The sequence below is a fragment of the Balaenoptera ricei genome, chromosome 14 (genome assembly GCF_028023285.1).
Source record: "Balaenoptera ricei isolate mBalRic1 chromosome 14, mBalRic1.hap2, whole genome shotgun sequence".
Taxonomy (NCBI): Eukaryota; Metazoa; Chordata; class Mammalia; order Artiodactyla; family Balaenopteridae; genus Balaenoptera; species Balaenoptera ricei.
In genome coordinates this window covers 5690561-5716024 of record NC_082652.1, presented here as the reverse complement: position 1 = coordinate 5716024, position 25464 = coordinate 5690561, and the positions used below count along the sequence as shown (strand labels likewise).

The 25464-nt window shown below is 44.9% G+C and overlaps 1 protein-coding gene, 1 long non-coding RNA gene, 1 other non-coding gene and 2 pseudogenes across 4 annotated transcripts; 3 read left to right on the top strand and 2 right to left on the bottom strand.

The window, feature by feature from the left end:
- The first annotated feature begins 32 nt into the window (after positions 1 to 32).
- Positions 33 to 10212, top strand: LOC132348061 (large ribosomal subunit protein uL11-like; annotated as a pseudogene).
- Positions 9634 to 9744, top strand: LOC132348276 (U6atac minor spliceosomal RNA; annotated as a pseudogene).
- A 4882-nt stretch (positions 10213 to 15094) lies between the features above and the next one.
- UBC (ubiquitin C) lies at positions 15095 to 18630 on the bottom strand. Its single transcript, XM_059893557.1, has 2 exons — positions 18523 to 18630; positions 15095 to 17681 (listed from the first exon to the last, which is right to left on the bottom strand). The coding sequence occupies exon 2, from the start codon at positions 17676 to 17678 to the stop codon at positions 15165 to 15167; it is 2514 nt and encodes an 837-aa protein (XP_059749540.1). The 5' UTR covers positions 17679 to 17681; positions 18523 to 18630; the 3' UTR covers positions 15095 to 15164.
- Positions 18631 to 22500: 3870 nt separating this feature from the next.
- Positions 22501 to 25418, top strand: LOC132347588 (uncharacterized). Of its 2 annotated transcripts, none has more exons than XR_009497232.1 (4): positions 22501 to 22671; positions 23728 to 23824; positions 24112 to 24179; positions 25233 to 25418. It is a non-coding gene; the product is annotated as an uncharacterized LOC132347588 (long non-coding RNA). The 2 variants fall into 2 exon arrangements; XR_009497233.1 differs by lacking the exon at positions 25233 to 25418 and adding an exon at positions 24570 to 24692.
- Positions 25016 to 25087, bottom strand: TRNAA-UGC (transfer RNA alanine (anticodon UGC)). Its single transcript has one exon. It is a non-coding gene; the product is annotated as a tRNA-Ala (tRNA).
- Positions 25419 to 25464: the final 46 nt, after the last annotated feature.

The window sequence follows — 25464 nt, the reverse complement described above, 5'->3', positions numbered from 1 at the left end:
TGGGAAAAGCCAGAATCTGGGTCCTTGTGGCGATGTTCAGGTACTAAATTAACCCCTACTGGAGCAGCCCCATTTCTGGCTTCTTGTTATGCAATGTAACAAAGGTCTCTCTTGTTCGAGTCGCTTTTGATTGGATTTTTCCTTACTTACCACCCAGAGCCCTCAAAGTGATATGACCCAGGAACCCACACCCCTACGGTGCTACTCCTTCCAGCCACGAGCCTTTGCACATGCTGTTCCCTCTGCCTGGAAAGACTCTCCAACCAGCTGTGGCTTCCCCGTCCTTTTGACTTCAGCCTCTGTTTAAAAGTTACCAGAAAGTCTTATTTTAGGGGCTTATTGGAGGCCCTGTCTACATCTTGCTGGGTGGGCCCATCAGCATTCACGCAGGACACATGCGTTGTAGAGGAGGGGGTTCTGCCCCAGAGGTCCAAGGAGGAGAAAGATCCTGGCGGGGCAACCACCAGTGCCACCTGCATTTCCATGGGATTGAACACCCAGCCCTGAGCCCGCTGGATCCAAAGTATGCACCTTTTTCATTTTGAAAAGCTTTTCCAAGCCAGTCTCCAAAAAGAGTATCACCATTTATACTCCCAGTGACAGTATACACAAGAACCTTTTCTGTATCCTCAACAGTTGGGTATTATCAAACTCTTCATTTTTGCACACTGGAGAGGTGAAAAATTACTAATTGCTTGGCTCTGCACTTCTTTTCATTATAAATGAGGCCGAACATTTTTTCATATAGTTATCAGCCATTTGTGAACTTCACATTGACCTCCTGTGATCATTTCTTCTACTGGCTTGTTTGTTAGCACTCGCTCTTTGTATATGAAGGACACGAATTCTTTGCCTAACATCAGAGTTACAAATATATTTTCCAAGTCAGCTTTGCCTTCAATATTTTGCAAAAGATGAAATTTTATTTTCTCGTGATCAGATTTACTTTTTCTATGAATTCTTAGTTTTGTGTTATATTCAGAAAAGTCTCCCAAACCAAGAATTTTTTAAAAATCTACATTCTCTTCCAGTGATTTGTAGGTGTTTCTATTTTTATATCTCTGCTCTATTTGGAATTAATTTGTTTTCAGCTATGGAGTAAGAAAGGAATCCAGTTATGCCAATCCAATGTATTACAAGTCCTTTCTCCATTGAATGAAGTCACCATCTTTAACAAGCCAGTTTCTTTATATACTTTCATCTCTCTGGATTTTTCTCTCATGACAATGCTCAATCCAGCCATTCCTTCTCTAGGGCCAACTGTATCTAATACTCCACCTTTATAATTCATTATAATATTTGGTAAAGCTAATCTCCCCTCTCTAGTCTCCATTTCCAGAATTTTCCTGACAATTCTCATGTATTCACTTTTTTCTGTGTACTTCAGCACCATTTTCTCAAAGTCCCCCATAATTTCCTGTTGGTTATTTAACTGAGATTGCATTGATTTCTGGCTATATTTAGGGAACTCTGACATCATTCCAAAATGGATTCTTCTTCTCTAAGAACAAAGATCATCTCGCCACTCATCCAAGCTTCCTTTTATATTTAATAGTAGAATTTTAACACCTTTTATATTTATATCCTCCACATTCCTTGAGAAGTTTGCTGCTAAATATTTCATCATTATGGTTGCTATTGTAAATTGGATCTTTTCTTCCATGATAAGTGAAGTTGTATATTTATAGCCAAGTCCAAAGATTGATTCAGCGGGTGTGGATTGAAACTCCAAGAATTCTGCAGTGTTAATCCACAATCCAGCCCATCATGACACTCACTGGTGTCTGAGAACCTTTTTCATTCAACACTAAGAATCTCAGATTGGAGAAGAATCTTAGGCCAAGGCAGCAGATTTGCTTCTTCCTGTGCTACGTTTCACATCCTTTGCAATTTCTGAAAAGTAAGAACTGAAATTAGAGTTTTGCCCAGCACAGAACTGAGAAGAGGAAATGTGTTCTTATTTAAGTGAAACAAAACACAAACTCTTAGAGTCCCGTGAAATAACAACTCAGACTCTGCTCAGAGCAAATGCTTTCTCCTTTAAGAAATCACCTTCCAAGGCAAGAGCAAACCTCCATAAACCGAGTGAAAGGAGGCTCCAGAAGCATGTGGGAAAGTGCTCTTTTCCAGCATGTGGCCCGTGTTCATCCAGGATGTAGGGTCTTTGCAAATCACCCACTCCAACTGTCCTATGTTACAAATGAGGGTTATGAGGTCCTGAGAGACCTGTTCCAGAGGATCCAAGGTCTACCTCGTAGTTCATTTTGCATAAATACAAACTGTGCACAATTTCTATGGAAACTTTACATCACAAATCCTCAAAGAAAACCTCTGGAAAGCTGCACAAGAAACCAGTAACAGAGGTTATCTCTGTGGAAGGCAGTCAGAGCAGAGGGAGACATTTTTTCCCCCACCAAAACCCTTTCATGCTTGTGGTAGCTTTAAAACATGCCTGCAAATTCTTTGACATTTATCCATGTAAAGGTGAAGCCTGTTATGCACCAAAGGACACAGTCAACAGAGCGAAAAGGCAACCTACAGAATGGCAGAAAATATTTGCAAATCATATATCTACTAAGGGGTTAATCCAGAATATATAAAGAGCTCTTACAACTCCACAACCCCAAAATCAAATAACCCGATTTAAAAATGGACAAAGAACCTGAATAGAAATTTCTACAAAGATGTTATACAAATAGCTAACCAGCATATGAAAAGATTCTCAACATCACTGATCATCAGAGAAATGCAAATCAAACCTGCAGTATAAAAAAACAAACAAAACAACTAATACTAAAAAAAAAAAAAAAAAAAAAAAAAAAAAAAAAAAGAAATGCAAATCAAAACCACAGTGAGATATCACCTTACACACATTAGGATGACTACTATCAAAACAAAATGAACACACAAACAAACAAAACAGAAAATAACAAGTGTTGGGAAGGCTGTGAAGAAATTGGAACCTTTGGGCACTGTTGGTGGGAATGTAAAATGGTGCAGCCATTATGGAAAACAGTATGGCAATTCCTCAAAAAATTAAAATAGAACTACCATATGATCTACCAATTCCATCTCTGAGTATATACCCGAAAGAATTCAGAGCAGGATCTCAAAGAGATATTTGCACATCCATGCAAATAGCAGCATTATTTATGACAGCCAAGAGGTCGAAGCAATCCAAGAGTCCACTGATGGATGGATAAACAAAATGTAGTATACACATACAATGGAATATTATTCAGCCTTAAAAATTAGGAAGGAAATCCGGTCACATGGTACAACATGGATGAACCTTGACGAGATTATGCTAAGTGAAATAAGCCAGTCACAAAAAAGACAAATACTGTATGATTTCACTTATATGAGGTACCCAGAGTAGTAAAACTCATAGAGACAGAAAGTAGAATTCTGGTTGCCAGAGGCTGGGTGGAGTGGGGTGGGAAGTTGTTATTCAGTGACTTTTAGTTTTGCAAGATGCAGAAGTTCTGGGCATCTGTTGTACAATGATGTGCATATAGTTAACACTACTGAACTGCATACTTAAAAATGGTTAAGATGGTACATTATATGTTATGTGTTTTTTAACCACATTGAGGGGGGGGAAGAAAGCAAAAACCAGAACAAAAAGGTAGAAACTAATTCTCTTCCCCTTGAATGTTTAGGCAGCTGTCTCGCTGCTCTGCCACACACTTACCCTGCCCGCGAGGGTCAGAGCTGGCTCACTGGCACCCTGTCCCCATTCAAGCCCAAGGGCAGAGGGAAAGTGAGTGGAGGACAACCAGATTCCTTTTTAATAACATGACCTTGAAGTTGTACCTTCTAGCTGTACTTGCTTCTAATGCACAGAAGGTGGCAGAAGTGATGCAGTGTTCGTCTGGCTCTCAAGGGCTGCTGGCTCTTGGAAACCAGCCGCCATGCTGGGAGGAACCTCTGACCACATGAAGTTGCTCTGTGTAGAGTTCTGGCAAGAGCCCCCACTGAGGTCCCAGCCAAAACCAGCTCCCGATGCCAAACGAGTGAGGGAGGAAGCCTCCCTGACTCCTCCAGCCATTTCTGACCCCAAGCACATGAGAGATCCCTGCAGCGACCACCTTGCTGAGCCCACTCACCCCAGAACCCTGGGAGATCAGCATAATAGATCATAGTGGTTTTCCACCGCTAAGTTCGCAATGGTTTATGAAGCAGCAATAGATAATCAAAGCAATACAGTTGAATTTTTTTTAATTGTGTACATGTATTTTTTTAATTTTAAGAAGATATGGGACTTCCCTGGTGACGCAGTGGTTAAGAATTTGCCTGCCAATGCAGGAAACACGGGTTCGAGCCCTGGTCTGGGAAGATCCCACATGCTGCAGAGCAACTAAGCCCGTGCGCCACAACCACTGAGCCTGCGCTCTAGAGCCCGCGAGCCACGACTACTGAGCCCGCGCGCCTACAGCCCATGCTCTGCAACAAGAGAAGCCACCGCAATGAGAAGTCCGCGCACTGCAACGAAGAGCAGCCCCCGCTCGCTGCTCGCGCAACTAGAGAAAGCCTGTGCACAGCAGTGAAGACCCAACGCAGCCAAATAAATAAATAAGTAAATAAATAAATTTATAATTTTAAAAAGATAATCAAAGCCTTATTGCTGCTTTTAAAGTCTAAAGATTTGCATAAAGTCTAAAAAGATTCTACATCACAGTTTTTTTTTTGCCCATGTACCCTAAAGAACTACTTTCAGAATTTTTTCCTGATTGTGGAATATTTTAAACATTCATGAGAGGATAGGGAATAACATATTCAGCATCCGGCTCTATTGAACCTTAATATTATGACATATTTGGTGCGCTTGTTTTTTAAAAATACTTTTTAAACATTTTAAATTGTGATTTTAAAAAGACACATAAGAGGGCTTCCCTTGTGGCTCAGTGGTTAAGAATCCGCCTGCCAATGCAAGGGACACGGGTTTGAGCCCTGGTCTGGGAAGATCCCACATGCCGCGGAGTAACTAAGCCTGTGCGCCACAACTACTGAGCCCGCGTGCCACAACTACTGAAGCCCACGCACCTAGAGCCCGTGCTCCGCAACAAGAGAAACCCGTGCACTGCAATGAAGAGTAGCCCCCGCTCACCACAACTAGAGAAAGCACGCGCGCAGCAGCAAAGACCCAATGCAGCCAAAGATAAATAAATACATTTTTTTAAAATAAAGAAATAAAAAAATAAAAAGACACATAACTGGGAACTCCCTGGCAGTCCAGTTTAAGACTCTGTGCTTCCACTGCAGGGGGCGCAGGTTCAATCCCTAACAGAAGAAGTTCCCAAATGGGAGCTTCTGTGACTATTTTCTGCTTCTCCACCTATTTCCTAAACACTTTTCCATGTGTGCACTGTTTTTCTTTAATCATTTTAACCATCTTCCAAGTGTACAGTTCAGTGGCATTAAGTACATTCACATTGTTGTGCCACCATCACCACCATCCATCTCCAGAACTTTTCCATCTTCCCCAACTGAAACTCTGTCCCACTTAAACAACAACTCCCCATCTCCCTCCCCCAGCCCCTGGCAGCAACCCCCATTCTACTTTCTGTCTCCATGAATTTGACTTCTCTAGGGACCTCATATAACTGAAATCCTATGTTATTTGCCCTTTTGTGACTGGCTGACCTCACTTAGCATAATGTCCTCAAGATCATCCATGTTGCAGGCTGTGTCAGAATTCCCTTCCTTTTCATGGCTGAATAATATCCTAATGTATAGATACACCACATTTTGTTTATCCGTTCATCCGTTGATAGACGTTTGGATTCTTTCCACTTTTTTGGCTATGGAATAGCGCTGTTCCAAACATGGGTGTACCAAAATTATCTTTAAATGTTACACAGTTTAAAAGTCAACAGTCCTGTGTATCTGCCACTGCAGATTTGCATTCCGAGAGCAAAAAGTCAATTACTCATGAGGAAAAGGACTAGGTGACAGCCCCTTACCTGTACAGTTAAATGAACAATCTGTACCTGATAATGGAGTCTCTTATGAGAAACATCATACTTTCCTTTTAAGTGACAGCCGGGCCCTTTTATAATTTGTTGTAGCTTTGGGCGTTCCATATCCAATTCTACCCTTCCTTCTGAATCCACCATAGCTAATAATTAGCAGCACACAGTTCAACACCAGTGACGGGTGAGGCAATCAATATAAACAGTAGACGCTGCCCTGAAGGACAAAGTCCCCAACTAAGATACAAAGAACTTGGAGAAATGCTTTTCATATTGAAAGTGCTTTTGTCGGTGAAATAATGAATGAGGTTAGGGGAAACTTAAAATAATTTTCAAATTAAAACTATTGTAAGATACCATTATTCACCTAGCGGACAAGCAAAGATCAAAGTTTGAGAAGCCCCAGTGCTGGCCAGGGTGTGGGGAAACAGGGGCTGTTGATTATTGTTGGCAGAGTGTAAATTTGTGTAACCTCTTTGGAGGGGGACTTGGCAAAGTCTGTCTAAATTTAAAAAGCATGTGCCCTTTGACCCACAAGTTCCCTTGAGAAGCGTATCTATCAGATATACATGCACACATGGGCAAAGATCTATGTGTAAGAATAGCCATATAGGGAATTCCCTGGCAGTCCAGTGGTTGGGACTCTGCACTCTCACTGCCGAGGGCCTGGGTTCAATCCCTGGTCGGGGAGCTAAGATCCCACAAACCGCGCAGTGAAGCCAAAACAAAACAAAACAAGACAAAACCTTATTAAAAAAAAAAAAAGAAAACCTTATTAAAAAAAAGAATAGTCATAATCTTGTTCCACTGATTATAGTAGAAAAATATTGGAAGCAACGTGAATAGCCAACAGTAGAAGGATGCTTAACTAAGTGATGGTCCACCTACACCAGCACCATCCAACAGAACTTTCTGCCATGATGGAAACATGTCCACTAGTCACATGTTTCTACTAAACTTTTTTTTTTTTAATTTTGGCCTCGCCACACAGCTTGCCAGATCTTAGTTCCCCGACCAGGGATTGAACCCAGGCCACAGCAATGAAAGGGCCGAATCCTAACCACCAGACCACCAGGGAATTCCCCCACTACTAGACTCTTAACATGTGGCCAGTGCAATGGATGAACACATTTTATTTAATTTTAATTAATTTAAATGTAAATAGCCATGTGTGGTTAGCTTCTTGGAATCGAGCTATGAACTTCTAACAACTTGGCCTTGTCTTTCTTTTATCCACGCCAATGAGTCATCCCTGAGACTTCCCTGAAGCCGTTCATCCTGCCGCTCCTAAACGTGCGACACGACAGACCATTCTTGAGGCCCTGGGCTTGCTGTGATGGCTCTACCACCCAGCCCAGCAAGAAGATAAAAGGCTTCTTCTTGGAATCGGAGCCTGAATCAGACGCTTTGGGTTCCAAGCACCGAGGGCTGCAGTCCAAGCAATAAAACAGAAAAAAAACCAATTTTCGTGGTGCTTCCACGGGGATCTGAGAGCACAGTGGTTAAGACCGTGGAGCTGGGCAATCCCACTCTTGGATATATAACCGGAAAAAACAAAAACACTAATTCAAAAAGATCCATGCACTCCAGTGTTCCTAGCAGCCTTGTTTACAATGGCCAAGACATGGAGGCAACCTGAGTGTCCATCCACAGATGAATGGATAAAGAAGATGTGGTACATGTATACAATGGAATACTACTCAGCCATAAAAAAAGCACAAAATGTTGCCATTTGCAGCAACATGGATGGACTTGGAAGTCATTATGCTAAGTGAAATAAGTCAGATAGAAAAAGGCAAATACTGTATGATATCCCTTAAATGTGGAATCTAAAAAATACAGCAAACTAGTGAATATCATAAAAAAGAAGCCCACTCACAGATACAGAGAACAAACTAGTGGTTAGCAGTAGGGAGGGGGTGGGAGGTACAAACTACTGGGTGTAAGGTAGGCTCAAGGATGTACTGTACAACGCAGGGAATAGAGCCAATACTTTGTAATAACTGTAAATGGGAGGTAACCTTTAAAATTGTATTAAAAAATTAAAAATACAAAAAAATAAATAAAAATCTATACAAATATATATTCTATAACATTAAAAAAAAAAAAAAAACGAGTGTGGAACTGGGGCCAGACTGCCTGCTGCCCTCCCTGTACCTCTCTGTGCCTCAGTTTCTGCATCAATAAAATCTGGACGTTCACCGTGCCTTGGTCTCAGAGTCGTTAAGAAGTTTCGGATTGGGACTTCCCTGGCGGCCCAGTGGTTAAGACTCTGAGCTTCCAGTGCAAGGGGCACAGGTTTGATCCCTGGTCGGGGAACTAAGATCCCACATGCCAGGCAGAGCAGCCAAAAAAATTTTTTTAAAAAAAAGGACAACGAAGAAGTTTCGCATTGAAGTGAGTGTCGTGCATGACGAGGACAGAGTTATCAGTATGCTAACAGGTAGGGGAACTAACAGCAGACAAACATCCAACCAGTCAGAAAATTCCAGATACTGAGAAGCGCTATGAAGGACCTAGGAGTGGATCATGGGATGAGACTAGTTGAGAGCCAGTGGACTAGTTTAAAATGGTGGTCATGGAAGGGAGGTTGGAGTTGAGACCTGAGAGAGGAGGTGGGTCCTCTGATGGGAAGATCTAGGGGAGGGCATTCCAGGCAGAGGTGAGTGCAAAGGCCCTGAAGCAGGAAAAGCCTCGGGCTGTTCCTAAGCCGTAAAGAAAACTGTGCAGCTAAGGGAGAATGAATAGGGGCAGAACAGCAGCAATGAGGCCAAGAGATAGGATGGCTGGTCTTTGGGGATTTTTAAGCAGGGGAGGGCTTCTTGTTTTCAATAACCAACTGGGATGGCAAACCAGCAAGCAGGAAGACCCGGACACGAGGGCCGGCGGTCCATGTGCTGACACACTGTCACCTTCTGGGGGTCCCCTGGGCCTCATCCCCCTCCCCATGCCCTTCACACCCTCTTGATTGTTGTATTTGCCCAAAGAGAGAGTCAGAAATGAGGAATGAGGGACATAGGCTCAAGCCATCAGCTTTCTGGAAATCTGCACATCCCACACTACTGGGAGGAGGGTGGATCATCCAGGGCCCAAGTGGGAGCAGAGACCAGTTGGGGGGTTAAGATGAAAGAAATCGGTGCCTCGGATCAGGGTGTTGGCCTGGAGAAAGAGCCACAAGAGTCTGGCTATGTTTTAGAGGCTAAGTGGATGGGATTTGCTGATGAATTGGACTGCATGGGTGAAAGAAAGAGAGGTAAAGGCTTTGGCTGGAACAGGAAGACACGGAGGAGATGTTAGCTGAGACGGAAAGATGAAGGGACAGACAGGCGGAGTGCAAATTGGGAGACAATAAATGTGTTCTATTATATATATTTTTCAAAATGGCACACACATATGAGGAAACGATCAGACAAATCCAGAATGGGAGACATTTGTTAAATCGGCTGGCCTGGTTCTTCAAAGTCAGTGTCCTAGGAAATACAAAAGGCATAGGGTTGTTCCAGATTAAGAGAAAGAGAGGGTGTGGGGAATTCCCTGGCAGTCTAGTGGTTAGGACTTTGCCTCTCACTGCTGAGGTCCTGGGTTCAATCCCTGGTCAGGGAAGTAAGATCCCACAGGCCACAGTGAACGGCCAAAAAACAAGAGAGACAGAGGAGGGGTGTTGTGTGAAGGGAGAGAAGGTTAGCTCTCCCCTGGACTAGGATAGAAGAGGCCCTCAGGCCTGACAACAGAGATACGGTTAAAGTACGGCCACCTACCCACGGTTTCTCAAAGTCGTGTGCCTGAGGTACACTGGTGGGGAATTCAGTGCCACATCTGCCCTGACCCCTGAGATCTGCCCTCTAGGTCTGTCTCCAAAAAAGGTTGGTGATGACATCGCCAAGGCAACCAGTGACTGGAGGCATCTGAGGATGACAGTGAAACTGACCATTCAGAACCAACAGGCTCAGACTGAGGCGGTACGTTTTGCCTCTGCGCTGATCATCAAAGTCCTCAAGGAAAGGCCAAGAGACGGAAAGAAGCAGAAAAACATTAAGCCCAGTGGGAGTATCACTTTGACAAGATTGTCAACATTGCCCGACAGATGCAGCACCGGTCTTTGGTTAGAGAATTCTCTTGGAACCATCAAGAGACCCTGAGGACTGCCCGGTCTGTGAGGTGTTGTGCTGATGGCCACCACCATCACGACATGAAAGATGACATCAACAGTGGTGCCATGCAATGCCCAGTTAGTTAAAAACTAGAAAGGGAAGTGTTTCAATAAAGGAGAATGTAAATAAGGAATCATTTCACAACCAAACCAAAAAAAAAAAAAAAAAGAGAGAGAGAAACATAAAGGATATATAATAACCAATGCAAAGCATGAAACTTTACTGGATCCTGGATCAAAAAATAAATCAGCTATACTGACATTCTTGGGATGATTTATTCCAAAAACTTTCAAAATTCTCTTTTGGCAGGGAAACATTTGAAAAAAAAATGTCTAATCTGTTTTCAATTTCTTTTTAAATGAAAGAAAAGAACAGGGCCATTTTAAGACCAATGTAGGCCCTAGACATTTTTACTTTGGATGCCACAGCCAAATATAAAGCATTTCATATTATATCTTGCATTAAAAAGTACCCCCATTTAAATACAATTCCCTATGTCAGCATTGAAGTCTGTGCCAGTTTATGTGTTACCTTTTGAAGATTCTAAAATATTTAAATTCAATCTTGTAATTTTCATATATTGGATACAATGTATTTTTTACAATCTCAAGCATTTCCGGGGGTGGGGGGGGGACCTTTGAAAACTCTAGTGAAGCCCATCAGGTTGGACTATGCCAGGGGAATGACCAATAGGGAGGAGGGGGCAGGGAGTTGTGACCCAGCGTCTGTGTGGGCCAGTGTGGAGGAGTCAGCATTTCCTTTAAAGCCCATATGACCCACCTGTTCTGCATTGTGTGTGACCACATCTAGGAAGTCCACTTATCAATTTCCCTTCCCTGATATTTTTGGGGGTTTCTGAGGAATGCTTCCACTTTCCACAAATCTGTGCTGATAGTTCCTTGTTGCTCAGCCAGCCTCCTGCCTCAGGAAATTCTGCCAGTGACCTCTTGCCATCCTATACACGCCTTCTCTGGGCTGCGATATAACCTCTCTGTGCTGTCCCAGGAACCCAGCTTTTTCCTTACTGCAGCCAAGGCTATAGACTTTTTTTTTTAAAGTCAGACATAGGGGAAAGGTGGTATTTTAGAAAGAGGGAGCAGCTGGAGTGAAACAAGGAAGTAGAAAATGTCAGGGAGCATATGGGGAAAAAGAAAGTGGTCAGCAGATAAGAGAAGCAGGGAGAAGGGCATTTTGAGGGGTTAGATCTGATGAGATACTGTAAGAAACAGAGAATCTACGTTGAATAATAGCTACATTCGATGCTATGGCGTCATTCCAGCTGGAATGGAAAAGGAGATGGCTTGGGGCTTCCCTGGTGGCGCAGCGGTTAAGAATCCACCTGCCAATGCAATCGAACCAGGGATGGGTTCCCTGGTCCGGGAAGATCCCACATGCCGCGGAGCAACTAAGCCCGTGCGTCACAACTACTGAGCCTGTGCTCTAGAGCCCGCGACCCACAACTACTGAGCCCGCGAGCCACAACTACTGAAGCCCGTGCGCCTAGAGCCTGTGCTCCACAACAAGAGAAGCCACCGCAATGAGAAGCCTGCGCACCTCAATGAAGAGTAGCCCCGCTCGCAGCAACTAGAGAAAAACCTGCATGCAGCAACGAAGACCCAACGCAGCCAAAAAATAAATTAAAAAAAAAAAAAGAGATGGCTTCAGGACTGGCAGAAACAGGATAAAGTAAAAGGCATTTGGGAGGACAGTAAATTAACTTTTACTAATAAGTAAACAGCCCACTGTGAGAAATAGAAAAGTAAAAGCACATATTGCCTAGTCAACCACACCGCTTGGGGGCGCTGCAGGCTTTATGACTAAACCAAAGTCTGTTCCAGTAGCTCCCTCTTCCGGCAGAGAGAGCACTGCACACTAAGGCTGACATCCTTGAGTTAAAAAGCGCTTGCCAATCTCTAAACAGCATACCTCTCTGAGGACCATATTTATAATAACTTGACGAGGACTTCGTTGTGCTTTCAGACAAAACATAAAAAGGAACACTAAACAAGTATGAGCCACGCATTTTTCTTCTGGTTTACTCAAGATTCACACAATCACATCTATGTAAATGAATCCTTACATAGTATTAACTCAAGTGTGAAACTAAACTTTGGGGTGCTTTAAGATCATTCAACGAAACTGAGCAAGTCTAGCATCTCTGTTCTTTAAATAGACTCAGAATCCCTTGATGATAGAAACGCTTCTCATTCATCACTATATCACTATTTTTCCTGTCATGCTTGTATTTGTTGGGTGAAGGGTCCTGTAAATGTTCACTAGGGATTGTGTTGCTCTCGTGGTCTTTATTCTTGAGAAAATTACATGAAAGGTATTTTTCCTTTATACAGAATGAAAGGATATTAGAACTCTGTCAAAACTATAGAAGACAAAGTGAAAAAGCATGGTGCAGGACAGACTGCAAGCCAGTATGCTACCTTTTGCATAAAGGGGAATTAATAATTAGTAGTTGCTTGTACATGCATAGAGAAACTCTGAAAGCACATACTGGGGGAGGTGGAGAACCAAGTGGCTGGGAGACAAAATTGAAGACTTTTCATTATATACGGTTTTAAACTTTTTATATGTCTGAAACACATTAAAGTATCATCTACTCAAAAAAATAAAAGTAGGAAAATATGAGACAGTAACAAACACAGCAATCATTTATAAAAGTGTTTTAAGGCTGATTTTTAAAATTATCCCCAAGAACCTTATTAAATAGAAATCTTGTATTTTTGTTATCCTTTCAAAATATTAGTATATGACAGATACGTGTATAAGGATGTAGTCACAGGTCATCTATACAATGAAATACTAGAGTATTAAAAAGAATGATGGAGATCTTGATATGCTGGCATGGAAAGATGTCCATAATTACCTAGTTTTTTTAAAAAAAGCTGAGAAACACTATGTTGTGAATGGTCCTATTTGTATTTATGTATACAACTATATGTATTTACTACACAGGAGGAAAGCCCAAAGGAATACCAAACTTTAAAATTAGTTATCACTGGAAAGGAATATGGTTAACTACTTAGGAACTTAGGTGGGCTACCTTTGACTTTATAAAACACAATGTATGTATACATTGTAATTAGAAACAGTAATAGGCAAATAATACTCATTTTCCTGGGAGTAAGCTTATGTGGAACTTTCACTTCATCATTGATTTTAATGTTTGTACTATATCTTATGCATATTTTAGTATTTAATATATTTATATATATTTTGTACCATCACTGATTTTAATGTTTGTAATTGTTTTTCAAATCTTTTCTAGTGTTTACACCTGTAATTAGCAATTCCTTTCGTTAAACTTGACAGGAAGGAGCCACGTGTTCCTCAGCAAGTTCTCCATTGAGCATCCCCACCCCTAGGACGCCCCCAGAGCTTTATGCTCTAATGCCAAGATCCTTCCGCGTCACACACATGGTCCCCCCCATGAGCTGACCCAGCCCCACGTTCTGAAGCATCACTAGCCACTGACCGTCTCACACTTGAAGACAAAGCACTCATCACTAACACGGCCTTAGGAACCTTGCAAAACCTGTCCTGCAGAGCCACCATTTTCAAGATGCTATTGAGGTTTTTCTCCTATGCTATGACCACTTATTTTTAATGAGCAATAAAATTACTTACACAAGAACTATTCAGTGACTGGACATGGTTACTGGTGCTGGTGGAGTTCCAGGGATTTTTGTAGTGTTGCTTCTCGACCTGTATGTTCATTTGCATGGGTGAATCATGGAAATCCAGTGAACTATACATGTTCTCGTGTCAATAAAGTGAAAACCCACAATAAGTAACGGATTTGCCTAAGACAAACTTCTCAAATGGCATTTCCTAGTTGTGATTCCCTAAAGCGAGGACTTAAGCCTGTTGACTTCAGGTATTTTAGGACTGGCAGTAATACAAAATTTCCTCTGCATCAGAAGTTACACATGCATACCCTAAAAGTGGAAGAGTGGAAGGGAGAAGCTGGCGGGCGTGATGCTCTTTGGAGAGAAAAATCCCTTATTTCGAGTCCTTCAAATAAGCCTCTGACTTCAGGGGTACCTACCAACCAGTGCCAGCTCCTTATATTAAACCAACTTCCCTGCAACTTTCACCTTTGGCTCTAGTTATGACATACAAAGATACTTACCAGTAGCATTTGATTGGGTAAATGTCACTATAAAAGACCCAAGAGCCAACTGCTTCACCCACCAATTTAGCTATATACAAATCTTTCATCTAGTCACATAAAATTAAGGAATCTTGACAATCTTATCTTAGCAAAAATGATGACAATAGCTTTCTCTAACTACTAACTCCTACTAAACTTTCTAGCCTAACGCCTAATGAGACTTTAGTAAAAATTAAACTGCCACATCCTAGAGAACAAACATATGGACACCAAGAGGGGAAAGTGGCGGGGGGTGGTGGTGGTGTGATGAATTGGGAGATTGGGATTGACACAGATACACTAATATGCATAAAATAGATAGTAAGAACCTGCTGTATAAAAAATAAAATTCAAAAAAAAGTCACATCCTTTTTAAAAAGAAACATCTAGTCAAACGACTTTCTATGCAGCTCAATGTGAATTTAAACAGAGCTATGTACTAAAACTGATTTTTCTGTAGGTTCCCTTCCACCACTCCTGCCCTCTAACAGCTCCTCCCTGCTGGTATTCCAGAAACTCTCCCACTCTCAGGGACCACACCCAAACTCAGTATTTTTAAAGTCAGTAGTTTTACATCTACATCTAAGCGTCCACATGGAAAATTCTAACTGCAACCTCCAACTTGTCTGGTTTTTATTTATACTCACCCACTACAGTTCCATATTAAGGCCACCTTTTACTGACATTTCTTACCTCCAGGTTACCACAGAATCATCTGGTAGACCGAAACATTGATCCCTCACACCCCACCCCTAATTAAAAATCTTCTGTTAACACTTATTAAAAATAAATAAATTACACTATTTGAGAATGCCAACAACTTTATTGAAAGAAAAGTGCAACGAAATTTGTCGAAAGCTTAAAAGGGAGAACTTAGACACCTCCCCTCAAGCGCAGGACCAGGTGCAGAGTGGACTCTTTCTGGATGTTGTAGTCAGACAGGGTGCGCCCATCTTCCAGCTGTTTCCCGGCAAAGATCAACCTCTGCTGGTCTGGGGGGATGCCCTCCTTGTCTTGGATCTTCGCCTTGACGTTCTCGATGGTGTCACTGGGCTCCACCTCCAGGGTGATGGTCTTACCGGTCAAGGTCTTCACGAAGATCTGCATCCCACCTCTGAGGCGGAGGACCAGGTGCAGAGTGGACTCTTTCTGGATGTTGTAGTCAGACAGGGTGCGCCCATCTTCCAGCTGTTTCCCGGCAAAGATCAACCTCTGCTGGTCTGGGGGGATGCCCTCCTTGTCTTGGATCTTCGCCTTGACGTTCTCGATGGTGTCACTGGGCTCCACCTCCAGGGTGATGGTCTTACCGGTCAAGGTCTTCACGAAGATCTGCATCCCACCTCTGAGGCGGAGGACCAAGTGCAGAGTGGACTCTTTCTGGATGTTGTAGTCAGACAGGGTGCGCCCATCTTCCAGCTGTTTCCCGGCAAAGATCAACCTCTGCTGGTCTGGGGGGATGCCCTCCTTGTCTTGGATCTTCGCCTTGACGTTCTCGATGGTGTCACTGGGCTCCACCTCCAGGGTGATGGTCTTACCGGTCAAGGTCTTCACGAAGATCTGCATCCCACCTCTGAGGCGGAGGACCAGGTGCAGAGTGGACTCTTTCTGGATGTTGTAGTCAGACAGGGTGCGCCCATCTTCCAGCTGTTTCCCGGCAAAGATCAACCTCTGCTGGTCTGGGGGGATGCCCTCCTTGTCTTGGATCTTCGCCTTGACGTTCTCGATGGTGTCACTGGGCTCCACCTCCAGGGTGATGGTCTTACCGGTCAAGGTCTTCACGAAGATCTGCATCCCACCTCTGAGGCGGAGGACCAGGTGCAGAGTGGACTCTTTCTGGATGTTGTAGTCAGACAGGGTGCGCCCATCTTCCAGCTGTTTCCCGGCAAAGATCAACCTCTGCTGGTCTGGGGGGATGCCCTCCTTGTCTTGGATCTTCGCCTTGACGTTCTCGATGGTGTCACTGGGCTCCACCTCCAGGGTGATGGTCTTACCGGTCAAGGTCTTCACGAAGATCTGCATCCCACCTCTGAGGCGGAGGACCAAGTGCAGAGTGGATTCTTTCTGGATGTTGTAGTCAGACAGGGTGCGCCCATCTTCCAGCTGTTTCCCGGCAAAGATCAACCTCTGCTGGTCTGGGGGGATGCCCTCCTTGTCTTGGATCTTCGCCTTGACGTTCTCGATGGTGTCACTGGGCTCCACCTCCAAGGTGATGGTCTTACCGGTCAAGGTCTTCACGAAGATCTGCATCCCACCTCTGAGGCGGAGGACCAGGTGCAGAGTGGACTCTTTCTGGATGTTGTAGTCAGACAGGGTGCGCCCATCTTCCAGCTGTTTCCCGGCAAAGATCAACCTCTGCTGGTCTGGGGGGATGCCCTCCTTGTCTTGGATCTTCGCCTTGACGTTCTCGATGGTGTCACTGGGCTCCACCTCCAAGGTGATGGTCTTACCGGTCAAGGTCTTCACGAAGATCTGCATCCCACCTCTGAGGCGGAGGACCAGGTGCAGAGTGGACTCTTTCTGGATGTTGTAGTCAGACAGGGTGCGCCCATCTTCCAGCTGTTTCCCGGCAAAGATCAACCTCTGCTGGTCTGGGGGGATGCCCTCCTTGTCTTGGATCTTCGCCTTGACGTTCTCGATGGTGTCACTGGGCTCCACCTCCAGGGTGATGGTCTTACCGGTCAAGGTCTTCACGAAGATCTGCATCCCACCTCTGAGGCGGAGGACCAAGTGCAGAGTGGATTCTTTCTGGATGTTGTAGTCAGACAGGGTGCGCCCATCTTCCAGCTGTTTCCCGGCAAAGATCAACCTCTGCTGGTCTGGGGGGATGCCCTCCTTGTCTTGGATCTTCGCCTTGACGTTCTCGATGGTGTCACTGGGCTCCACCTCCAAGGTGATGGTCTTACCGGTCAAGGTCTTCACGAAGATCTGCATCCCACCTCTGAGGCGGAGGACCAGGTGCAGAGTGGACTCTTTCTGGATGTTGTAGTCAGACAGGGTGCGCCCATCTTCCAGCTGTTTCCCGGCAAAGATCAACCTCTGCTGGTCTGGGGGGATGCCCTCCTTGTCTTGGATCTTCGCCTTGACGTTCTCGATGGTGTCACTGGGCTCCACCTCCAAGGTGATGGTCTTACCGGTCAAGGTCTTCACGAAGATCTGCATCCCACCTCTGAGGCGGAGGACCAGGTGCAGAGTGGACTCTTTCTGGATGTTGTAGTCAGACAGGGTGCGCCCATCTTCCAGCTGTTTCCCGGCAAAGATCAACCTCTGCTGGTCTGGGGGGATGCCCTCTTTTTCTTGGATCTTCCCCTTGACGTTCTCGATGGTGTCACTGGGCTCCACCTCCAGGGTGATGGTCTTACCAGTCAAGGTCTTCACAAAGATCTGCATTGTCTGTTGGAACAAAAAAAAATAACACAAAAAAAACCCCCAGCGTTTAACAGGTAATTCAGAGGTCAACACATACCTAATGCTACAAAGATATGCGTCACTATGTACTAGCCAAACGACTAACCTGCCCAAAAACTCGAAAGCTTGACAAATAAGATCGAAACCAACGTTTCATGCACTTACGAAAGAAAAGCAGGGAAACCTGACCCAAGTCAATGCGCGGGCCTCACTTACCCTCCCCCCTCACTGGCTGTGTGTCCCCTGCCAACAGGGCAGCGACCACCCCACGCCCAAACCTTGTGCTCCGAGACGAGAAAAACTCTCCCTCCACACATCCCGGCAGGCGGCCCCACCCTCGCTTATGAGCCCACAGAAGGGATGACGTCTCGTAACCGCGGGGGCGAGCGGGTCCCCTCCCCCATCGCGCGTGCACGACGGCTCCGTGGCATCGGCAGTTAACGTCCCCTTACTGGGACGGGAAACCGAGTTCTCGCTCGAGTCAAACCGGGCCCTAATGTTCGATTCCCTCACACACTGCCCAACCCCGTTCCCCAAAAAGCTGGGCCCCGCCGCCATGGAGGCCTCACGGGCCTCTCGCGTTTCCCTTCCAGCCGCAGTCCCCTACCCCGTCCCCCATCTTCCCTCTTCCACCTCACAGCCCGCTGCGAGTCCGGCTTCTCCCTCCGAGAGACGGGGAACGGCCGCCATTTTGCCGCGTTCCTCCCCCTCAGGATCACCCTGCTGCTAGCGGGCCCCGGGTGACTGAAGGCCTCGGCTGCCCCCTCTGCCGCAGCGGGCAAGTCGACCCCCCCGCGCCCCCGAGACCCCCGGGACCCCTACTCACCAAGTGGTGGTGGCGACAGCAAACACAGAAGAACCGCAACTCAGTTCTCAGCCTTCACGAAACTGCCTGCTCACCGCCTCCCCGGCGCTTCCTTATATAGTTACAGGTAGCGCCGCTCCGATGGATCCCTCCGCAGAAACGCCGAGAAGGGACTACTTTTCGCAGCCCTCCTGCCCTCTGAAGAGAAACCCCAGACTCGACTAATTCCACTCATAAAATGCTCTCCTGTGAAGACTGGAGCTTTGGGGCCGAATCTGGCGCGGAGCGGGCCGCCGTCCCGAGAGGCCGGGCGGAGGGATCAGCCCGCTCGTTGAGCGATGCGTCCGCGGACTTGCCCGGGGCTCGACTTGAGGGGAGGGAGAATGGGGAGCGGGCGGCGTGAAAACCCGGCGTGGAGTCGTCCAGGCGTCCGGAGCGGGCTGTCTCCGCCGCCCGACCTCGATGCCCCCTCCCCCCGGCCCGGGCGGGCCCCGCCGTTCCCGAGACCCGCCCTAGGCGGACAGGCGTCCGGCCGAGCGCCTCACGCCGAGTCGGGGTCCCGCTCCCCCAGCGCACACCCCGCCCTGCCCTTCCCCCCCGCGAATAAAGAGGGGTGTTTATTGTGAGTCTCATTAGATAATGGTAGTGTTTCTGTTGCCCTGAACTTCCCCCTCATCCTCAGCCCGTCGCGAGGCCTCTCTGGGGGGTCCAGCCCCCAAACTTGTGGCGGCCGCGCCCATCCCCCACCGGGCGGGCACCGGGACAAGACGAATGACTCGACAAATCCCGGGGCCGCGGCCTCAAGCCCGCCTCAGACGGGTCGTCAAGAGCCTCGGGAATTCCTCAGAACACAGGAGTGAAAACTAAGTTTCCAAGGGAGAAATGCCTATGGCAGGTCTACATTGAGTTTTGAAAAGAATAGCAGAAATTCCACACAGCTGTGTAAAACTCTTTGCCCTGGACTTGAAAGGTGACAGAACTTTCCAGATTGCTCTTCAGCCTTCCTGGTTTGTGCTTGATTATCAACAGGGAGGCGTTGGAATTTGAATTCTGTTGACATTTAGCTGAGCTCAGAAATCAGAAATCAAACCTATTTAAGCCCGAGATTTTAAGAAGATACTTATTGAATCTTAAGTTCTGTTTATTCCTGGGGAAAAAAAATTAATATCCCAAATATAAAATTTAATTCTCTAGGCAGATTCCCTTTGGGTAAAAGAAGAGAAAAATATCGTCAGTTAGATCTTTTTCCTTTTTTTATGACAATCTATTTTATGATCTCTATGTCATTTCTCCAGCAGATTTTTAAAGTATTTTGAAATATATGAACATGATGCCAACAGATTTTTTTGAAGTTTACAGTGGAAAATCTTTCTCATGCCTTCAGTTCCCCAGCCACCGTTCTTTCTGGACTCTTCTAGAAATATTCCCTATTTGTACAAATGAGGGAGGGTGTTTTTAATTTTTACCCTTAAAGGCTTCAAATATATATATATAGAAAAAGGGGCAACTGACTAAAACATGTTCTGCCATTAGGAAAAGACTACATTCCTGCTTGAAATTATGAACATTATATTACTTAAACATTATACTTAAAACGTGAATCAGAACAAAACTGCTATATATTTTCTTTGGTAACCTGTGTATGTACTTATGAAGACGGTCTGAGCAATTTTCAAAATAGACTTTAACCTCTTATCATTTTTAACATTTTTCAGAATGAATTTATTACTGGGCAATTAAAATGAATAATAAAAATAAAATGTCATTTTTCAGGTTAGCAGGAGACCCCAGTTGACAGGGAGAGAGTAAAGAGACAAAGTTGGTGATTAAATATTATAGTTAATCCCACTAGGGGATTGTAAGTAGAGAAAAAAGTATGTAAGTTTAGGGGTCTTTCACTCAAGAAAGCAGGTTTACATAACCACAAAACCAGCAGGCTTGCTTAGCAAAAAACCCCCATGCAACAGAAGCATGAGACATGCCCCGAAACAACGCTGGAAGGAGACCCACATCCTGCCCAGTGAGCTCAGTAACTTAATGATTCCCAGGACACATTCCTCTGGGCATACTAAAAACAAACATATAAGGAAAGGGTGACATTATACTGAAACCTGAGATGATTTACCATTTTTAATATATGTTACCACCTTTTAGCTCATTTCCACTGTGCCATGACAGTCCTGACTTGACGATGGAGGGACAAGAAAACTCCCCTCCCTGACATGGAGGAGGAACTGATGAGGGAAGCTTAACGTCTACTCAAGAATGAGGCAGGGCAGAAGTTGAGACACAGATGTAGAGAACAAACGTATGGACACCAAGGGGGGAAAACCGCGGTGGGGATGTATACACTGATATGTATAAAATTGATGACTGATTTAAAAACAAAAAAACAAAAAAACTTAATAAAAAAAAAAGAATGAGGAAGAAGGTGGTCTTTCCCCCTCCCCACTTTTTGTTGGATTCTAAAACTGCAGCCTGCTAAGTTCTTGGGGTGCAGCCCCCTCTCGCCCACCGGCTTGGAAACCTCACAAGCGTCCTATTCTAATAAATCATTCCTTATCTATCACTTTGCCTCTCGCTGAATTCTTTCTGCGCTGAGACATAACGAACTGGAGCTCCTCAGAGCCTCCAACCCCGAGACGCATTTCTGCCAGTTTCACAGTGACTTCCAATACAGACCTCCGTGAAGGTTATTTCTAACTTTTTGGAAAGGGGGTTTAAAGGAACAGAACAGCAAGGCTCTTTATAAAGTTTTTTTCTTTTTTTCTCCCTAAATTTCAGAAAGGAGTTTTCAGAGGAACAAAAAGCTGAGGTTCTTTCTCAGGTGACCAGACCTGGCTTCAAACCACACCCTGTTTGCTTTTGGCTGTTCCTTTCCTGCAAGCCTTGTGATTCCTGTTGTTTCAAGGCTGAGTCACGAGTTTTGTGACATAGTTTTCTTCATGGTCCAAAAGGTACAGAGAAAAACAGGCCTGATTTCAGAGGCAAGGGAGGGAAAGAAGGAGAAAGAGGGGGAGAGGAGGGAGAAGAGAGGCTCAAAGGGTGGGGAATGGGCCCAGGGTTATCTTCAAAGAGAAAACAACATTCTTATGAGCTGAGAACACTGTGTTGCCTCTGGCAGAAAAATTCTCTGCACCACCCCTGCGGTCCCTAACTTAAGTGTAACTGTGGGTTCAGTTGAAGCAAATAGTAATAAACATTTGTCCAAGCGCACTGAGGTGAGGGGGAGGGGAGGGAAAAATGACCTCCCCAAAGACAGGTGGCTGCTGTTTATTTGGAGCAGTGGTTCTCAACCACGAGTGATTTGGCCCATCGGTGGACATTTGGCCATGTCTGGAGACATTTTTTTTTTTTTTTGGCCCCCTCTCCGCTCTCGGGATCTTAGTTCCCTGACCAGGGATTGAACCCAGGCCACAGCAGTGAAAGCACCGAGTCGTAACCACTGGACTGCCAGGGAATTCCCAGGAGACATTTTTGGTTGTCATACTGTGGTATTGGGGGTGAGGGGTGCCACTAGCATCTAGTGATAAAGGCCAGGGCTGCTGCTAAACATCCTTCAATGGACGGTCCCCCATAATACAGAATTACCCGGTCCCCAATGTCAGTAATCCATTGGGTTGATAAACCCTGCTGTACAGAGGATTTTTGTTGCTGTTGTTCCAACTGCTTTTCTATTTGCTGAGAAGGGCTCCCAAAGTCTAAATGTCCCACTTGGATTCAGGAATCGGGTATCAAATCACGCTCCTAAAATCCCCTGACCTAGAATGCAATGTGCTAGAACGTGCCAGAAGCCGCTTGAGTCACTGGATCCATTTTCAGCTCCTTCATCCACTGACCCATCTTTTGCAGGCGCCCCAGAAGGGATTGCTTCAGAGCTGGCACCAATGGAAGAGTGACAGAGACCCAGCAACAAGGCGGGATTGGTGGGCAGGCGTGAGCACGTGATGAGCTGAGCTCACAAAGGGCCTGGGTGTTGAGCTGCAGGGGGCTGGACTGGTGCCTGCTGGTCCGCCGGCCTTTCCTCCTTCCCCCAAAGGACTCAGCTCCCCTGAAGGTCACACAACCTTGTATGGGGCTTAACTCAGCATCATGAGACTGTTCGCACAACGACCAGCAAACATTTTCCTCCCAAGGGAAAGGGTGAAATCGGAGAGCTGGATGGGAAAGGTTTGCCTAGTGTTGTCATCAGTTACATAACCATAAAAGGAAGTCAAGGGAATCTGCGGCTTGGGGGGGGGGGGGGCGGGGAAAGAAGAAGAAGAAGCCCTAGAGGCTCTGTTCCTTTTCCTGCTTACATTTGTGTATTTGCATTGTGTGGCAGAAAACAAACTGCTCTGGCTTCAAAATAACCCATTTCATCCCCCACCAGTCAGAAAATCAGACCGAAGCTCCAGTCCCCAGTTTTGCCTAGTATAGGAACTTTAAGGAGTTAGTTAACTTACCGGGTCTTTGTTTTGTGTTTTAATTTGTTGTCTTTAAATTGTGGCAAAATACACACAAAATATATCATCCCAACCATTTTTTAGTGTACAGTTCAGTAGTGTTAAGTATATTGTAGGGGAGGAAAAATAATTTTCCTTTTACCCTTCTGAGTTCTTAGCTGAGATGCCTGTAATGAAAGACAGATTAACAAGAGGAACAAAACAAAACAAAGCACAATAATTTATTAACATGCACACGTCTTGAATATATGGGAGATACCCCGGAGGGAAAATGTGTCACTCAAAGATGTGACTTTAGAATTTAGGCTTAAATACCATCTTAACAGGGAAAGTCCCCTTAAGGGAGAGTAAATGATTTTTACTGGGAGAATAGAAGACTGGATAGAGATATGATAGCTTGTGACACAGTTTGGTATCAACTTTTAGTCTCTCCTGTGTCAAAAGCCAATCTTCCCTGCTTGGTGAAACTCCTGGGGAGGGGATCTAGGACCATGGAGTTCCTTTTGAAGGATCTGTCTTTGGGCGGAGAAGGGGAGTTCAGTGAAAGCCTCGCTTTGCATTTGCTGTTTTTCAAGCGCGATAGCTCAAAATAACGTCAGGGGCATGTTCTGCTATCTTTCAACTTTCACCCTGTTGTGCAGCCATCACCGCCATCCGTCTCCACTCTTCATCTTGCAAGACTGAAACTCTGTACCCATTAGACACTAACCCTTCACCCCCAGCCCTTAGCAACCATCATTCTTTCTGTTTCTATGAATTTGACTAGTTTTTTTTATTTTAGATCTTAGACCAGGATCGAACCTGGGTCCCCCTGCAGTGGGAACGCGGAGGCTTAACCACTAGACCGCCGGGAAGTCGCAAGACTGTGACTACCTTTGGTACCTCATATAATGGACTTTGATTTTTTTAATTGTAAAATCAAATCTAATCATTGGGAAACATTTTTTTCAAAGATTTATGACATCTTTTCTAGAAAGCTCCATTTCCCAGCATACCTTGTTCTTTTTTCCTTATGGTGTTTTTTTTCCTTGTCATTGTGCTATTAGAAATATTTAAGCATAAGATACAAAGTAAAACAGAAGCGTATGATTCGTTTCATGTGAGGCCTGATAACTTTAGAGATAACCTCAACGTTTTGTTCTCTTAAAACCTTGTTGACATTTAGGGAGAAATAACCTTCACGGAAGTTCATTACAAAAAGAAGCTGTCACCAGTACTCCACTCCCCAACTGGGTGAGTCATTTCATGAATTTGTTTCATCGCAAAAAACGAAGGCTGTACAGAGTCAGATCCCTCCAGCTCTAAGATGAGATGTTTTAATGATTTAAAACATGAGGGCAAATCAAATGAGAGACAGGATTTGATGGATGAGGAATTCGTTATTTCTGCAGACGAAGAACCACCGAACCCAGAGTGCAACAGGACCCCTTCTTTTAAGAAAATAGCTTTTATTTTTAATGATAAAGTACAGTGTATAAACATAGGTTTAAACAGTATGTGCGCCACAGCCATTCATGCGTTCAGACGTGGCCTGTCGCCGAGGAAGCAGGAAGCACAATCCCGCCTGCTGTGTCTGCTGGTTTCCTTTTGGGTGGCTCCCTCTGAAAATGGCTCCATTTTCAGAGGGAGTTATTGAGAGCACAAATAAAGGGCAAGGGCCCGCACAGACGCTCAGACCTTTGAACGACGTCCACGCTTGCCGTCTGATGGCCGGGAATGAGTCACCAGGCCTCCAGGCCTTTTACTGCAGTCACAATGCCAGGAAGCATAGGGTAAATTCCCTAAATGATCATTCTCACTTTTGCCGTGGTTTCAGTCATCATGTCAGGTTTTGCCTTTACATGTTTCTTGGAACTGCTTCCCTTTGCCTCTTCTAACAAAATTACATTTGGAGTGTTAGGGACTTCAGGAAGGGCAGATCCCACCTATTGTGAAAATCCCACTTCCAAGTAGTGACCGGAGGAGTAATACCTGTTATAATCATGTACATGGTGTTTGTATGATGAACAGGGGCAGAAATTTGGGGAAAAAAAAAAAAAAAAAAAAAAAAAAAATCAGAAAAGGTGTATTGGAGATGCCGGGGATCGAACCCGGGGCCTCATACATGCAAAGCATGCGCTCTACCGCTGAGCTACATCCCCCGCCCCTTTCGTTCTGCTTTCTGAAATTCTCTGCTATAGTCTATTCTTTAGATTTTTTTTTCCCCTAAATTAAAATGTTGTATACTTAAATGGGTGTTAAAGTTTAAAGCAAATCAAAATAAATCGTTTTATGTTTCCCAACTAGACCCGTCCTTCATAGCTCTGCCGCTGAAATTCCAGCTGATACCGGAACCAAGGAGCAAAGGGAGACAGACCTATTCTTGAATGTTGCTCCTCACAGACAGAAAAGAAGGAACAGAAAATAAAAGAGTTTCTTTCCAATAAATAAGGACATTGCCCCCATTGCACCTCCACCCAGAAATCTCCGGTTTCCTGGTCTTTAAAACCATGCCAACCTTTGGTGACTGTGAGGTTTG